The sequence below is a fragment of the Neomonachus schauinslandi genome, chromosome 6 (genome assembly GCF_002201575.2).
Source record: "Neomonachus schauinslandi chromosome 6, ASM220157v2, whole genome shotgun sequence".
Classification (NCBI taxonomy): Eukaryota; Metazoa; Chordata; class Mammalia; order Carnivora; family Phocidae; genus Neomonachus; species Neomonachus schauinslandi.
The window spans coordinates 59,910,991-59,929,332 of record NC_058408.1 but is presented as its reverse complement, the minus strand read 5'-3'; the positions used below and the strand labels follow the sequence as shown (position 1 = coordinate 59,929,332).

The 18,342-nt window shown below is 36.3% G+C and overlaps 1 protein-coding gene across 8 annotated transcripts in view; it reads left to right on the top strand.

Annotated features, from left to right (window-relative positions):
* The window catches only part of RGS7 (regulator of G protein signaling 7), a 522,489-nt gene that overhangs the window by 392,381 nt on the left and 111,766 nt on the right, over positions 1-18,342 (top strand). For 6 of the 8 annotated variants that reach the window (XM_021682684.2, XM_021682685.2, XM_044916417.1 and 3 more), the window contains 2 exons: positions 3,619-3,725; positions 8,412-8,463. The exons of the other annotated variants lie outside the window; for them this stretch is intronic. In XM_021682684.2, the coding sequence (XP_021538359.1) occupies positions 3,619-3,725; positions 8,412-8,463 (159 nt within the window). The remainder of the gene's footprint in view (positions 1-3,618; positions 3,726-8,411; positions 8,464-18,342) is intronic. 8 annotated transcript variants of the gene reach the window in all.

Sequence of the window (18,342 nt, the reverse complement as noted above, 5' to 3'; positions counted from 1 at the left end):
TAAATTGACTTATTTACTCATTCAGCAAATATTGGTTCAATAGCTACTTTTACTCTTGATGTGCTAAGTGCCAAGCTAACAGTCTGAAATAAAGCAGACAGTCTACCTCGACTCCCTGACTTTTCCTCTAAGCATTTTTCCTGTCCTGGAGCCACGTTCTCTGGTGGTCCTGTGACAAAGCTCATGACGTCTATGATCTGATCATGTATGGTAGTGCTACATGAAGAAAACCAGCTGACATGCACCCAGCCCTCTAGAAATGTATGATCTCTCAGAATCAGTATCTAATGGATGCAGGAAGGTAAGAACATGCTTATGTTTATTTGCTTCTGATTTTTTTTCTGCGGCTTCGTTATATTTACTTTCACTATAATTTTCTAATCCTCATCAGCCCTTTAGCACCCCACTGGTTTCTGTTTATTTTATTTTAGTCACACTCATTCCTATGATTAGAGATCTGAAGCCCTTTACTATTTATCTTTCTGGACATCTCAGTTTTCCTTTCTTGAATCTATTCTTGCAGACTTTCTCGTGTGACATAACTCAATTCCATTTCTGGAAAGTTGTGCTAATAATATTTTCCTAGGCCACAGATTGCTGGGAATAAAACAAGTAAAGATGGTTATAACAAGATAGGTGGGCCACCTGACTTTGCAATTCTAAAACAGATGTAATGTGTTGCCCTAACTAGTGCTACCTGATGGGAGCATCCAGGGACTCAGAATATGAACGAGGCTGTAGCACCTGCTCATTGTTATGGGCTAGCAATCCTTATAGATTCTCTCACTCTTTCAATTTTATAAATAATCCACACACACACAAAATAATATGTAAGTGGCTGCTTAGGATGCTATTTAGGACTGCCAATTTCTCTCAGCCCAGTTGAGGCAAATTTATGCAAGTGTATTTCCTAACAGTGCTATGGAGAAAAATGACCTGAATTCATGTGTAAATAATGAAGCATAACAGCTACCATCTATTGAATGTCTCCTGTGCAACTTCTTTACATATATTCTTGTTTGGTTCTCATACCAACCTGCAAGGTGGGTTTGCTACCTCTATTAATAAATGGGAGAGGCACACAGAGTTTAAGTAACAAAAGCTAGCGAGTATCTCCAAAGGTTTTGTTCTTCCTACAACACCTCACTAGCTCCTGAGTTTCAGCAAGAGTCACAGAACATGTGGGTATGTAGCTGTAAGCAACACAGGCTTTGAGAAGGTCTTGACTTTGAGCTAAAAGGATGCAGACATGATATATATATGGTGAAAAAATTACTCCTTTGTAGCAAAGTAACATTCTATGCAGGGAGGCACTTAATTGGAAGTGTGGATAAGATGATGGCTGGGACCCTTAATGACAGTCTTCCAAGGGCATGGCAAAGAGGATGATTGACAGTTCTTTATTATTGACAAGTACAACACAGTGAGAGGCCGGAAGTAGAAGTTACCAACTGAAGTGTTTACAAGATGCTAAATGACAATTAAAAGGGGCACCATAGTACCTCATGGCAGATAAAATTTAATTTTTTAATAAAATTAAAAACTAAAATGTATTATTAGCCCACATAGGCATAGGAAGGTAGAGGGCAGGGGAAGGGTTCTTATGCTCCCCTGCACCATAGCAAGCTGTTTAGTGACTCAGTACTGGCTGGAATATCAAAGCGCCCCAGGATTGACAGCTGGACAGATGGATCCACACATTCCTGGAACTACTGTAAGAATTCCCGAGTTAAAGAACCATTTACTTGGGGCGCCTGGTGGCTCAGTCGTTAAGCATCTGCCTTCGGCTGAGGTCATGATCCCGGGGTCCTGGAATCGAGCCCCGCATCGGGCTCCCTGCTCCGCGGGAAGCCTCCTTCTCCCTCTCCCACTCCCTCTCCCATTCCCTCTCTCGCTGTGTCTCTCTCTGTCAAATAAATAAATAAAATCTTTAAAAAAAAAAAAGAACCATTTACTTGTCTAAGAAACAGAAATAAATCCCTAACTAAACTGTATATAAAGATGCAAAACAGATCAATAAATCTAACTTTCCAATGGACTGAAAAACTATTGTGCATAGTTCCATGGTTGCCAGACTCTAAGTTAGCAAACTTTATATTGTTCCTGCATGACTGCAATAGTAACTATGTTGACCAAATTTTATTAACCATTTTATTGGAAGAAATTGTTGACTGCTATAAAAGGAGTATGAGTATCATAGTATTATGTTCCACCTGTTTCTCAGCCTTCTGGAAAAGTGTAATCTTTTTATTGTCAAATAAACCTCTGCATGGTCCATATCTGGAACACTGAATATAGAGTAGTAGAAACTAGAGCAGTCCAGATGATTACAGGACTATAGAAGCAGCATAAATTGTTGCTTAGCACTCACTTAATGTAGCATAAATGGTTTTGGGTGCCTTAACTTTCGCTGATGACATCATGTAATAATGATCCATCCCATTAGAAAAATTGCTGATAGTATTGGATTATCCACTATATAGTCTGGGGGGTGATGCAAGTGAGAACACTTTTAAAAGTTTAAAGTGCTAGGGGCACCTGGGTGGCTCAGTCGGTTAAGCGTCTGCCTTCAGCTCAGGTCATGATGGGGGTCCTGGGGTCGCTCCTGCATCAGGATCCCTACTCAGTGGGGAACCTGCTTCTCCCTCTTCCTCTGCCTTCCTCCCCACACTTGTGGTCTCTCTCTCAAATAAATAAATAAAATCTAGCAGAGGGTGTTATACGAAAACAATGAATCATGGATCACTACATCAAAAACTAATGATGTATTGTATGGTGACTAACATCACATAATAAAATTAAATTAAATTTAAAATAAATAAATAAATACAATAAAGAGAAAAGAAAAAATAAAATAAAAAATAAAAATAAAGTTTTAAAGTGCTATGTAAATGCCAAATATAATTGTTTGTGGAAGACTATTAACATAGAGCAAAATATATCCCATCTATAAAATGAAGGAGTCGGATTCTGTGATGTCAGAATAGCCTTCTGGTCTCAGCATTCCACAGTGTTATGTTCTCACGCACTGGTCGTCGTGCGGTATGGTTGGTCATTGCACAGTTACTACGTGGAACCAGAGCCACCTTAGTACCCTCTGCGGAAGAGATGGAAAAAGAAAAAATTCAAAGCCAAGTTGTTTAGGATGCCAAGAATTTGGATGCAAGAATGTGCTCAAAAGGCGCTGTGAATTGTGTAAGACTATTGACTCACAGACCTGTACCTCTGAAACAAATAATACATTATATGTTAAAAAAAAAAAAAAAAAAAAAGATCGTAGGAAGGGAAAAATGAAGCTGGGGAAATCGGAGGGGGAGACGAACCATGAGAGACTGTGGACTCCGGGAAACAAACTGAGGGTTTAAGAGGGGAGATGGGTAGGGGGATGGGTTAGCCTGGTGATGGGTATTGTGCCGTTCTGCATGGAGCACTGAGTGTTCTATGCAAACATGGATCATGGAACACTATATCAAAAACTAATGATGTAATGTATGGTGATTAACATAACATAAAAAAAAAGAATGTGCTTAAAAGGGAGCAAGATAAAATCCTATACTCCTGCAAATCAACATAAAAAAAATTTGTATACATTTTTGTTTGTTTGTTTTCATGAAACAGTGGAGGCACTCCATTTAGGAACATTAATGGCTGCCCATGGCTACTTCTTTCCAATCTCGGATCACGTCCTCACACTCAAAGATGATGGCACCTTTTATCGGTTTCAGGTAAGTTTAATGAAAATATTCCTTAATGGTAATATAGAAGTCTGCATTTGGTTTGTTGATTGTTTTTACAAAAATTTTGAAAATATGACTTATTTTATTTGGCTTGGTCTAGTTAGAAACTAATTAATGTTCAATATAAGACGGAAAAAAAATAAGCAGGGAAAGAATGTGCTTGGTTATGATGATTTGTGAAAGCTAAACTGTATGATGATTGAAGTTACATTTTATATTAAAGCTTGAGAAAAATTCAGAGTGGCTTGCTGGAATTCAGGACGTGGGAGAGTTCTTCATGTGTAAGCTACATTAGCCACTGGGAAGGAAGCTGAGAAGTGTAACTGAATTGATTATACTCTGGACCCTGTCCATGATACAAGACTGTCTTCAGTCCAAGCAGATTCTCATGGGAATGCTTGAAACTCCAATGCAGAATTTAGCTAATTATACAAGCCTTCTGCATGTCAGTATCTGAGGCTTCCTACGAGAAGACTGTGAAGCCTGACGTGCATGATACTTTGTGTGTGTGCACTCATCTGAGACAAAACTATACCGTAGATAACCTGTAAACTGAGAAGAGTCGTTTAGGTCATTTCCAAATGAAACAGATGCTATTGTTCTTTCAGAAGTGATTGTGAACTCTGATTTTGGTCCTTGAACATGTAGTTGACACTTGAGTTCACAATGATTTACCTGAAGTAGATGCTACATTTCATTAGGCAATATAGTTCATTAATAACTGGCTGGTGGGTTCTAGCCCATAAAATTAAGGCACATTTAATGCCAGAGTTCAGACTCTAGCTCTTATGTATTTTTAGGGGATTCTCCCCTATGTCAAACTTGTAGACATTGGAGCATTCTTTCTCATTTGTTCTAAATATCATTAGATGTTCTATATCTAAATAAATGACAAAATAACTTGGGTGCCAAAGAACTTGGTGAGACAAACAGAGAACAAAGAGGGAAAAGAGGGAATATGTTTTAAAAACATTTAAAGACCTTTGTCTTCCTAGAACACTCTCACTGCCACTTCCTCAGGACCTTTTTATCCAAGGCAAATAGTCACAGGACTTTATGCACCAAATAGCTAGGAGATGAAGCAGTCTCTTGAAATCAGGATACTGACCTAAGTTTTCAAGCAACATAAATTAAATTAATTAATTTTAAAAGGCTTTAAAATAAAGGAACATTATCCTTTATACAGTTAAAGTAATGGTAGCTTAAAATAGCTTATTAATAAGTTAATGTAACTCATGTTCCTAAAGGTAACTTTTAATAAATAAAAATTATTAGTGATTAGTAAACAAAATATTTATGTATTTGTAACACTTTTTGATTTTTTTAAGGGAGTTACTTTTCTGCTACTGCAGGATTACATTTTCCATATAATCTTACTTTCTTTGAAAAATTTTTCATATAGAGACTATAAGTAAACTTTAGGCCTAATAAAAATCTCACAAATTCTGAATGGATTTTTCTTTTTACAAAAATAACAACTTTTATCTATCTTCACAATCAATATTACAACTAAAATCATCTCTGTATAAAAGAACATATCTATGAGGGAAGCATTGGATGTAGTCTGTTTATCTCTGAAGAATTATCTAATTTAAAATTTTTCCTTAAAGCAAACTAGCTCACACATGGGCCCAAAGTTTTTGATGGTGTCTTGAGTTAACCTAATTTGCAACCTTTAACTCTGCACTTGTCATTCCCAGACTGAAATTAGTAGGCAGACAAGGTTTACATGTGTTAGTCATGGTCATGGGTCAAAGATGTGCAGAGTTGGGAATGGGCCACCATATATTCTGGAGAAAGGAGAGGCTATTTTTAAAGAGCTTTAGAACAAGACAAGGGAATGGGTGCAAGTGGTGTAGGCAGAAGTTTAGCAAGTTTTCAATGTGCCTAGGTAGATGATAAATAGTCTTTCAAATTCCATTAATTAATGTTAAATATTTTAATGACCTGTTCACATTTGAAATAGGATCTAAATGTGCCATATTTGTAAATCTAATAATCATAGGATCTTAAAACCGAGATTTAAAAAACAAAGGACACTCCAGAGAAGTCAGGGATGATTGAATTCCTGCTTTAATATTAGTCTGTGAAGGCATTAATCAGTTTATATTTGAACAGCCCTAATAATAGAAAACATATTATTGTTCAAGGTGTACTCTTCCATTTTTGTGTTGGTTCCAAGCAGCAGAAAGTTCTTTATTACATTGAGCTGAAATTCAACTCCCTGGGAGGATTTTAAAAATCATGAATTAAAATGGGAAACTTGCAATATCATGTTTACTGTTCCTTCAGTGAATGATTGAGATTCTAACCATCATTAGGAATCTGAAGAAGCTTCAGGGCATGAGTTTGAGACAAACAGAACTCTTCATTTAATCTCACTGATATGCCGCAGTATGTAAATTTGTCTCAATTTCTCAGCACATTTTAAATCATGTGATTTCTGTATTTATTGTAAACTTGCAATTGTCTAATTATCCTCTCTTAGCTAGCTGTAATTGAGATCTGACATGATTCTCCAGGTCGCTTTCATGACTTTCATTACATTAGTATATGTGCCAAAGGTTATTGAGTAATGGCTGGATCAGTTTTATCATAGCTAAAGAAGCCAACTGTGAAAAGAAAAGAGAAACTCATACATTAAAATGTCCTGAAGTCTACTTGAATTTTAAAAGTAAATTTTTAAATTTCAACAAACTATAAGCATTTGTTTTCTTTAAATTCTTTTTTACTATAAATTAAAATACGTTTCCTAGAAAAAATCTTGCAATATTTGTGAGGAATGCTGGTTTAAGGCATTTCCGCATAATATCACAGCATAAAATAGCTTTATTCTTTTATTTTTAGTCAGGAAATTCTCACTAAAGTAAATGATAAAAGAATAAAGAAAAATTGTAAGAATGAAGCTAAGAACATTCCTTGTGGCTTTGAGAAAAAAGTATGAGTCTGGCCAGTCTGACTAGAATAGATACTTTAAAAGTTAGATAAGTGTACACACACACACACACACACACACCTCACAGAATGAAGGGAATAATGCTTTTGATAAGTATCTCAAAACTAGTGGCCCACAAGATTTTAACTACTTTGTTCCCTGTGATTCCCCTAGATTCTGACCCAGTTTTACCCTCAAAGCTCTATTTCCCAAGGAGTCAAGTGGGATTCACGTGAGAATGGGGCCATAGAAATCCTTGATGTCTTCCTTTGTCCAGTGTTTCAACTCTCCCCACCCCACCTAAATACTTGTCGTCACTTTGTTCACATGTGTAACATCAGCAGATTCCTTTATTATCCTGCCGCAATTCCCAAGAAGGAGTAGAGGGTAAATCAAAATCCCTGGAGTCCTGAGCAGTTTGAAAAGGTTCTCCCCCAGAGATTCAAACAGTTCTCCCCAATTATCCTTTACCCCCTGCCTTGAGAATCCCTCTTCCAGTGGGAGAATTATCAAACAGTTAATCAGAGATTACCTCAAGTATGCTCATTACACATGGGTAGCTAACATAACTGACTAATAAATATAAGTAAGCCCACAAGTTTGATGTCTGCAGTCTTGTTTCATTGAGTCCTAGAGTCATCATCACAGTTTGAAAGAGTAGACAGGTGGCCATCCTCATGGCCTGGAGCCCTGCATGTCCATCTAGTGGGGCTAGAAAACCTCTATGAGAACATACAAAATGTTGATGATAACAGGGTTTTCCTGATCAGTTTCTTTGTAGTTTTGTCAGTCAGTTTCTTTTTTTTTTTTTTTGAAGATTTTATTTATTTATTTGAGAGAGAGAATGAGAGAGAGAGAGCACATGAGAGGGGGGAGGGTCAGAGGGAGAAGCAGACTCCCCGCCGAGCAGGGAGCCCGATGCAGGACTCGATCCCGGGACTCCAGGATCATGACCTGAGCCGAAGGCAGTTGCTCAACCAACTGAGCCACCCAGGCGCCCTGTCAGTCAGTTTCTAGAATTTCACAGAATGAGATTTCTGTTGATTGTTAATCACACCAATCAATTAAAATTGATTAAAATTAAAATAAAATCAAGTAAAAATCGTTTTTAAAAAATCACCTCTGGTTTCTGCAGTTAAAAAATTTGAAGCAATAAGTGTTTTTATGGCGAAATATTTTTTTAAAGTGAGACAGAAGAGTTGTTTAAATCTAGTTGGATAGTGTTGACAGCAGCATTATATAATTAACAAAGCCAGACAAATGATTGCCAGGTTTTAGGGAAAATTTTGATGGTTGAGCATTGGATCTACTGAAGGCAATAATGAGATACTTGAATCATAGAAAACAATTTGTTATATTTAAATATATTTCATCTGGGGGTCTTGCTGAATTTAATAGTCTGCTTTCAGTCTTTGTGGGTTAACACTTTTTTGGGGGGGGGAATGATACAATCAGACCTTTTAGCTTTATGTCACCTGACATAAAATTGCAGCAAATGTATGACATTTTAAGTACCTGCTGGTGCTGCACAACACATTTGGAGACTGAAAATTGCTCAGCAAAGTAAATGTAGAAGAAAAGCCTTACAATGCCTCTTTGGGTACTTTTCCTGGATTACAAAGCATACATTATCAGCAAACTATTCTGGATAACTGCTGAAGATGAACACAATTCATAAACCAAGAGCTCTACAAATTGTGTGTGTGTTTAACCGGGTTGTACTTCTTTTTATTCCACAGACACCCTATTTTTGGCCATCAAATTGTTGGGAGCCGGAAAACACAGACTATGGTCAGTGCGATATCTTCTCGTTTTATTACAACAGCTAGTATGTATAGATGAACATATGCTCACGTTTTGTTGCTTTGTAATTGAGAAAAGAAAACCACAGCTATCAGTATGGGACCAATATTTCTAACATTAAATTTGTGGATGGCTTTGTTTGGAAAGGGTTAAGCACAAACCTGGTGGCAACTTTTTCCAGGGTATGGTGCCCCATGCAATTATTAAAAAAAAAAAAAGTTTCTTCTGAATTGGTTAAGGAAGCTTAAACAAGCTTATACAAGTTTTTATTATTATTTCCATAGCACCTTGGTCTACTAGAAGGAGTAACAAAGGGGCTGAGAGTTCCAGAGTATTCTACTTTACTCTCCCACTTAGCTTTGTGATTTGTGATAAATCCCTTGACTTCCTGGGGCTCCATTTTTCTCATTGTTACTTCAGGCACCGTATAATTCTATAAGCAGAAGGTATATTAAACATGGAGAGGCAATCAAAAGAAAAGATAGAATAGGAAGCTTAATTGTAATAAATCAAGTTTAGTGAACTTAGAATGAACTTCATTCAGCAACCGTGATCTTAGTTAAGCCCTTTAAGGGTGTAGGCCCCTAACAAGTACCCATCTTTTTACATCTTCCTGAAGGCTGCAGTTTTCAAAGATAAGACTGGATGGTTTTAAAATGTCATTTCTATGAATATTTATTGAGGATTTTTTCCTATGCCAACTGCTGTTGCAGGTGCTGGAGTAACAAGGTGACTCTGACTTCATCCACATGGTTGGGTAACTCATAGGCTAGATGAGAAGAAAGAATGACACAGAAGGAGTTTCTGTAGAGTGCTGAGTGACTATAACAGTGGTGTGTGCAAAATTATGTACAAGTTTAAAACTGATGAGAGATTGGCTTTACTCTGGGCATCACAGAATGATTTCACAAAACTGAGAGCCATTTAAGTTGGATTTTAAAGGAGGAGGGGAAATTTGTCAGGAGACAAAGCAGTGAATGCATCTGAGGCAGAGGGTAGCATATGAAAGAGCAGTGAGAGGCTTTATAGCAGTTTGGCTTTCTTTGGCATTGTTCTTGGAGAGACATCTTTGTAAGAAGACTGTAGAAAAATCCATGAAAACCAATAGAGCTATCCTTCATTTTTGTCATTTCAGAAACTTGAATTTAGTAGTTCATCCAAGATTGATCAGGCGCCAAAGATTCAAACTAACAGGGAAAACAAAACAAAAAAACCCACCCCAGAATACTTATAAACTAATAGAGAGAATAGTTGATTACAGTAGTGAGAATGCTGATTTATTCATTCAAGGCACACATTCTTCAAAACTGAGGCACTTAGAGAAAGAAGGTATTTTTAAAAACAACTGATGATTTATGGGGTCTGAGCTGGAGAACTTTGTGGAGATTTTGCCCAACCTGGGATGTTGTCTGAGAGTCGTCTCACTAAAAAGTATGGATTTCTAGTGGAGGAAACACTTGGATGGCTGAGGAGGAGCTCATAGAGAAAGACCCACATGCTGGTGGGACAGACAGATCAGACCTCAAATGCTGTCACAACCTCATGCCAACTGTGTGACTTTGGGTGAGACACGTAACATTTCTGAGACCCAGTCTGCTCACTTTTCAAGCAGAAATAATAATACTGACTTTCTTCCATTGTCTAAATAATCCAAATTAATATGCCTAAGGAAACTGGTATGGCTTCTCTCATATTCAATAAATCAAAATTGTTTTGTGCTCATCATCATTGCCTGGCAGATAGAGTGCCTCTGTTCCTTGCAGAAAAGCAAATTCTTATTCTCAGTGTTCTCTGTAGACATCTTTTGTGTTTTTCACAAATATGTTAGTGTTCACAATAACAGCTCATGTTTCATTTCACAGTAGATTGATGTTCCAATGCTAAGCCTAAGGAAATGGCATGGCCTACACAGCAAATCATTTACAGAACATCCCTCAAAGTCAGTCATCTCAAAATGATTAATGTCGTTCAGTTTTACATTAACTCCTACTGTGTCCATTTCAGAGAGGGTCATCTTCTATTTTATACCCAAAGCTGGAGTGCCTGCAATTTGTTAACTAACCATAGATGTAGCCTTTAATTATGATATTTGGGTTTTTTCCCCCGAATAAACATATACCTGCTTGTGTCTAGCTTGCTTGGATTATATACAAGTGAAGAATAAAATAGTTATTCAGTAGGAGATTATGAAAAAAAAAAGACAGGAAGTAAATAATAATGATCTCAGATACTGTACCACTCCTGCAGGCGATGATGCTGTATCTTCTATAATTTTTCTTTTTAGGCACAAATAAATCATAGCAACAATACAAATTACCCAACTTTGAATTTCCTACCACCATGTGTTTAAAGAACACTGTTATGAAATGCAGATCCCTATTTATAAAGATGCTATTGATGCTGTGATGATGTAGTTGGGCTGTGGAGCCCAAAGCACAGTGATTACTTACGCTGTCTTTTCTAAGACAACTAGGGGGCAGACAGGAGTTTTTGCTTAAGGCAGTCTTAAAAGAATGTTTTCTTTCACTATATTAGGATCCCAACGTCTGTTTCCATCACCAGTTTGACCTTACCAAGTAGGTTCTGCAGAACATAGACCTTTACAGGTCAGTTTACATAGAGAAACACTTTTCCATGCTTACCTTGGTCTTGTAGAAAGATAGAATACATTGCTCATGTTTAGTGCCTAAGACAAGCCAGTAGGGACTGCAGGGCTACATATCTATGAACACCATTCTTTGAAAATCAAGTTAGGTGAGATTTTTGGTATTTTTCACCCAAGTACAAAAAACATTCCAATCCAAGCCAATTAAAATGAAGTCAGGAATGGACTTCCCTAAGTGTACCTGCATCAAGAATGATCTAGCACAAAGGGCTCCCAGTGAGGGCTGGAGGACAAGGCATGGAGTAGCTCAAGAGAACTGTTTTGTGTAGAAGTAGACATGGTAGCAGTGTTGCAAACTGAAACAGAAGCCATGCAGGATTTTTACTGCTGGCTCTAGGCACACACATTGCACATTGAGGTTCCTATAAATGAGCACACATTCAATGCCTTCAGACAGTCCCCTTTTGAGGGTGGAGTCTCCAATGTTCAAATAGGACTAGAACCCCAAGAAATCAAGATTTCCAATAAAGACAGGAGCTGACTCTGTATTTGTATGTCATATTTGTATGACTCTGTATTTGTATGACTCACCCACCAAATCCTCGTCCCGTCAGAGCCTGTCTTATTTAGTATTTCTATATTTTGTTCAAGATTTTCAAGATTTGTGTTCAAGATTAATTTTTATTCTTCTAATATTGTATTTAAATTTTTTTTTTCCTGATTGCTGAGTTTGTTGGCACTCCCTTAACTTCTGCCCCCTAGGAAAGTACCTCACTCATGTCATCCTAGTGGTAATGCAACTGAGACCAACACATGACAGTTGCAGACAGACCTTTTAACAATGGAAATTATTGAGCTCTTTGCATTAACTTGTAGGATGATGATTTGTGCCTCAGAAAACATCCAACCAAAGGTCTGTCTTTCCTCCAGGATGATGTGAAGACTTTCAGGCCTATGAAGAGAGAATGTACTTTTTGCCCTCCCCCCCGCCAAGAACTAGACAACACTAAATTCCACTTCTCAAAACCATGCTAAAATAATACTAAAAATAAACAGAATTCATACACTTTTCATAGAAATAATAAGAGGCCAGCAAAAAGAAAGTGTTCTAGTTGGCAAATCACAGCAATTAATTTTATGCTGATATAAATAATCTCAGCAGCTTTGATATATATAGTAATTTTTCCTTCAGGGACAGATTTTAAGTTGGTCAGTTAGCACTGATAGAAAGATTGCTCTATCAAAAGTTCCTTGTTTGGGGGAGGAATTGATGATTAATTAGAGAGATCAAATACACAATGAATGAATTTACAAGAACTGTGAAGTAAATGCAGAAACAAAACCAAATAGCATATTATGGCTTCAGAACTGTTTCTTAAATGTTGGGTGGCTGACAAAGTAAGAGTGCCTTAAATTATTGTATATTGATGAAGTGATAATTCTGTAATATGTAATATTTAAAAATGGAGAATTCAAGATGCTGGGGAAAATAAAAGAACTTCACTTTTCTAAAAGTAGGCATTGTTTATTTCTTGACCTAAAACATTGCAAAGCTTTCCAATGAATCCATCCCATCAATGAAATTGTAGAGGGGAAAGGGAGGTACTCCAGCTTCATTCTTTTTGGAACTTAATTTATATGTTGTTTATTTTATAAGAGCTTTAATTTAAGAGCCTCTGCTGTTCTACTTCATAGTCCTCCGTAGAACTCCCAGTCTTTATCATTCACTTTTGATGAATCTATCCTGGTGTACCTATTTTTGAAGCCAGATGTTAGTGGCTGTTACAGAAGAGATTTTCTTTTTTAATTTCTAGTTTTTGGAGTGGTATAAAAAAATTAAACAGAATGTACAATCCCATAAACCACCTCAATCCTACTCACACTCTTCTCTATTATTAATACCTTACTTTAGAGTGGTACATTTGATACATTGATGAACCTGTATTGATGCATTGTTATTAACTAAAGTCCATAGTTTACATTAGAGTCTAATCTTTGTATTGTACATTCCTTGGGTTTTGACATGTATAATGACACGTACCCACCAATACTGTGTCCTACAAAATAGTTTGACTACCCTAAAATTCCCTGTGCTCTACTTATTTATCCCTCCATTTTCCCTCCTGAACCCGGGGCAAGCACTGTACTTTTTCCCATCTCCATAGTTTTTCCTTTTCCAGAATGTTATATAATTGAGGTCATACAGTAGGCAGCCTTTTCAGATTGCTTCTGACACTCAATAACATGCGTTCAAGTTCCTCCATGTCTTTGCATGATTGGATAGCTCATTGCTTTTTTATCATGGAGTAATATTGCATTGTATGAATATACCACAGTTTGTTAATCCATTTACCAGCTGAAGAACATCTTGGCTGCTTCCACATTTGGTAATTATGAATAAAGTCGCTGTAAACATTAGTATGCAGGTTTTTGTGTGGGCATTAGTTTTCAACTCATTCAGAGAAATCCTTGGGAGAGTGATTACTGGATTATATGGTAAGATTATGTTTAGCTTTGTAAAATAGAGTCAAATAATTTTCCAGAGTGGTTGTACCATTTTGCATTCTGACCAGCAATGAATGAGAGCTCCTCACCAGTATTTAGTTCTATAGTAGTTAGAATTTTAGCCATTCTAATAGATGTGGTGTCTCATTGTTTTAATTTTAATTCCCCAGTAACATACAATGTTGCATATTTTTTCATATGCATATGTGCCAAGTGTACATCTTTTTTGTTGAGGTGCCTGTCCAGATCTTTGCTCACCTTTTAATTGGGTTATTTTCTTACTGTGAGTTTTAAGAATTCTTAGTATATTGTGAATCCATCATTGATATGTTTTGCAAGGATTTTCTCTTAGTCTGTGGCTTTTGTTTTCATTTTGTTAATGGTGTCTTTTACAAATAAGTTTTAAATTGTAATGAAGTCCAACTTGTCAATTTTTTTTCTTTCATAGATTGTGCTTTGGTGTTTCATCTAAAAAGTCATTGCCAAACCCAAGGTCACCTAGATTTTCTCCTATGTTATCTTTAAGGAGTTTTATAGTTTTGTGTTTTACATTTAGGTTTATGGCTCATTTTGAGTTAATACTTGTGAATTTTGTAAGGGCTAAATCTAGTTTCATTTTTATTTTCTTTTGCAAGTAGATGTCCAGTTGTTCCAGCACAATTTATTGACAAGACTCTCCTTTCTCCATTGAATTGCCTTTGCTCCTTTGTTAAATAAGAGCTGGCTATATTTATATGGGTCTATTTCTGGTTTTTCTGTTCTGTTCCATTGATACATTTGTCTATTCCCTCACCAACATCATAGCGTATTGATTACTGTAACTTTATAATGGGTCTTGAAATTGGGTACTGTCAGTCCCCCAGATTGGTACTTGTCCTTCACCTTGTGCAATATATTCTGCATCTTTGCTTTTTATATAAACTTAAGAATCAGTCTTTTGTTATCCATCTGGGATTGCAGATCAAGCTGAGAAGAATTGACATCTTGACAATATTGATTCTTCCTATCCATGAACATGGGTTATCTCTCCATATTTAATTCTTTCTCCAATATTTTTCATCAGAGTGAAGAACCAGCTTTTGGTTTTGTTGAATTTCTTTATTGGTTTCCTGTTTTTGAGTTCATTGATTTCTGCTGTAATTTTTTGTAGTTCTTTTCTTCTGTTTGCTTTGGATTTAATTTCCTCTTTTTTTTTTTCATTTCCTATATTGGAAGTTTAGTTTATTGGTTTTAGATCTTTTCTTAAATATATGCATTCAATACTTTAAATTTCCCTCTAAGTACAGCTTTCAATGCATTACAGATTATGATAACTTGTATTTCTATTGTCCTTTAGTGAAAATATTTTTTTTAATGTCTCAAGATTTATTTGACAATATGTTATTTACAAGTGTGTTGTTTAATTGCAAGCATTTGAGGGCTTTCTAATGATCTTTCTGTTACTGATTTCTGGTTTAATTTCACTGTTGTCTGAGAGCATGCTTTGTAAGATTCCTATTTTTTTTAATTTATTATAATGTGTTTTATGGCCTAGAACATGGTCTGTTTGGGTGAGACATGTCCCATGGGGAGAACTTGAGAAGATTGCATATTCTGCTGTTGTTGGATGAGTATGGTATAAATGTCAATTAGATCCATTTTATTGATGGTGCTCTTCTGTTCAGCTTGTTTTTACCAATTTTTTGGCCACTGGAGCTGTCAACTACAGATAGATGCATGTTGAAGTCTTTAATCATAATAGTATTTGCCTACTTCTCCTTGAAGTATCTCAATTTTGCCTCAAGCATTTTGATGCTCTGTTGTTAGGTGCATAAACATGGATTTTTATGTCTTCATGGAGAATTAATCCCTTTATCATTATGTAATATCCCTGTTTATTCTTATACTTTTTATTTTTTCTGAGGCCTGCTTTGAAATTAATTTAGCTACTCTAGTTTTATTTTTATTAGTATTAACATGGCAAATTTTTATCCTTCCCTTTATTTGTAATCTATCTGGGTGTTTATTTTTAAGTGGGTTTTTTGTAGACAGCATATTGTTAGGTACTATTTTTTTGTCTAGTCTCAGAGTCTTTGTCTTTTAATTGGTATATTTAGACCATTCACATTTAAAGTGATTTAATATAGTTGGATTAATATCTATCCCATTTTTAATTATTTTCTATTTATATCCCTTTTTCTATGTTTCTTTTTTTTTTTTTCTTTCATCCGTTTTCTACCTTCTCTGGCTTTAATTAAGCATTTTGTATGATTCCTTTTCTCAGGCCTCTTAATATATCAATTATACTACTTTTTATTTTTTTATTTTTTTATTTTCTTAAAAGGTTTTATTTATTTATTTGACAGAGAGAGCACAGCACGGGGAACAGCAGGTAGAGGGAGAAGGAGAAGCAGACTCCCCAAGTAGGGAGCCTGATGTGGAGCTCAATCCCAGGACCCTGGGATCATGACCCGAGCCGAAGGCAGACGCTCAACGACTGAGCCACCCAGGCGCCCCTAGAGTTTTAAATATGCATTTACAACCAATCTGAGACCATTTTCAGATAACCTATACACTTTGTGAGTAATACAAGCACCTCATGAGAGAATATCCCCACTTTATTCCTCCCAGTCATACAACACTGCTATCATTCCTTTCACTTCATTATAAGCTATAATCCCGGAATGTATTTTTGCTATTGCTATTTTGAACAAATGATTATCTTTTAGATCAATTAAGAATAAGAAATATGAAATATTTTGTTTTACCTTCATTGATTCCTTCTCTAAAAGTCTTCCTTTCTTTTGTAGATCTGAGTTTCAAACTTTATCACTTTCCTTTTCTCTGAAGAACTTCTGTTAACATTTCTTATAAGGCAGGTCTACTGACAACAAATTCCCTCAATTTTCATTTGTCAGAGAATATTTCTTCTTCACTTTTGAAAGATAATTTTGCAGAATAAAGAATTCCAGGTTTGTGGTCTTTTCTTTCAACATGTTATATACATCTCACTCCACTTTCTTTTTGCTTGCATGGTTTCTGATGAGAAACTTGATGTAATTCTTATCCTTTGTCCTCTATATGTGTTCCCTACTATCCCCCACTCCGGTTCCTTTCAATTTTTTCTCTTGGTTTTCTGCATTTAGGATATAATACATATAGATATAGATGATATAGGTAGAAAGAGAGAGAGAGAGGGAGGTTTTGGTATTAATCATATTTGATGTTCTCTGACCACCCTGGATTTGTGGTTTGATGTCTGTATTAGTTTGCTAGGCTCCCATAACAAAAGACCACAGACTAGGTAGCATAAACCCAGAAGTTTATTTTCTCATAGTTCTGGAAGCTGGAGTCTATGATCAAGATGCTGTTGGGGTGGTTTTCTCCTGAGATCTCTCTCATTGGCTTGCAGGTGGCCACTGTTTCACTGTGTTTTCACATGGTCTTTTCTCGGTGTGTACACATCCCTGGTGTCTCTTTCTTATAAAGACACCAATTATCTTGGATTAGGGGCTCACCCTTATGACCTCATTTAACCTTAATTATCTCTCTAAAGGCCCTATCTCCAAATACAATCTCATTCTGAAGTTACTGGGAGTTAGGGCTTCAAAATATGAATTTTAAGAGAGCACAATTCAATCCGTAGCACTATTATTAATTTGGGGCAATTATCAGTCATTATTGCTTCAAATATTTCTTCTGCTCTTTCTTTGTTCTTTTCTGGTATTCATTACATGTATGTTACATCTTTTGTAGTTGTCCCACAGTTCTTGGATATTCTGCTCTCTCATTCTCATTCTTTTTTCTATTTGTATTTCAGTTTTGGAAGTTTCTATTGACATATCTTCAAGCCTACTGATTCTTTAGTAGCCATGTTCAGTCGATTAATGAGTCCATCAAAGGCATTCCTCATTTATATTACAGTGCTTTGATTTCTTGTGTTCCCTCTTGACTTTTCCTGAGCGTTTCCATCTCTCTGCTCACAATGTTCATCTGCTCTTGCATATTGTCTGCTTTTTCCATTACAGCCCTGAGTAGTTTAATCACAGTTGATTTTAATTCCATGTCTGATATTTCCCAAATCTCTTCTATATCTGAGTCAGCTTCTCATGCTTGCTCTCTCTCTTCAAACTGTGTTTTGTCTTTTATATACCTTGTAATTTTTTGTTGAAAACAGGACATGATGTAAAAGAAACTAAGATAGATAGGCCTTTAATGTGAGGTTTTATGTTTCTCTAACTAGGATATAGTCTGTGTTTACTCTTGCTTTAGCTACAGGTTTTAGAGGCTGTCATTTCCTCTGGTGTCCTTGTTTTCGTCTCCCCTGTTGTCTTTGGGTTTCCTTACATAATTCTAACATAAGGTCTGAAACATGCAGTTTTTTCAGTTGCCTCTTCTATACAGGAACCCTATTTATGTGGTAGTGAGTTGTGTGTATGTGTGGGGAAGGGAAGCCTTGTACAGTCCTATGATTAGGTCTCAGTCTTTTAGTGTGCCCCTGAGCTGTGACCTTCACGGATGCTCCTTGGTTGTTTGAGATTCCTACTCCCCCACTTAAGTGACATAGGAAAGGTATAAGGGGCTTAAATTGGTTATTTCTCTATCTGCAGGTGGAAGACTAGACTGGGCTGGAGTTGGTATTTCTCTTCCTCCAGGTAGTTTAGACTCTGGTATAACCCCAGTTTATCAGATGCTGGTAGTATAGTTTCTCCTGAGAAAAGCTTTGCTAAAAAAGAACAGAATGTTCTGGGTATATTTCAGATGGTTTCTGTTTCCCT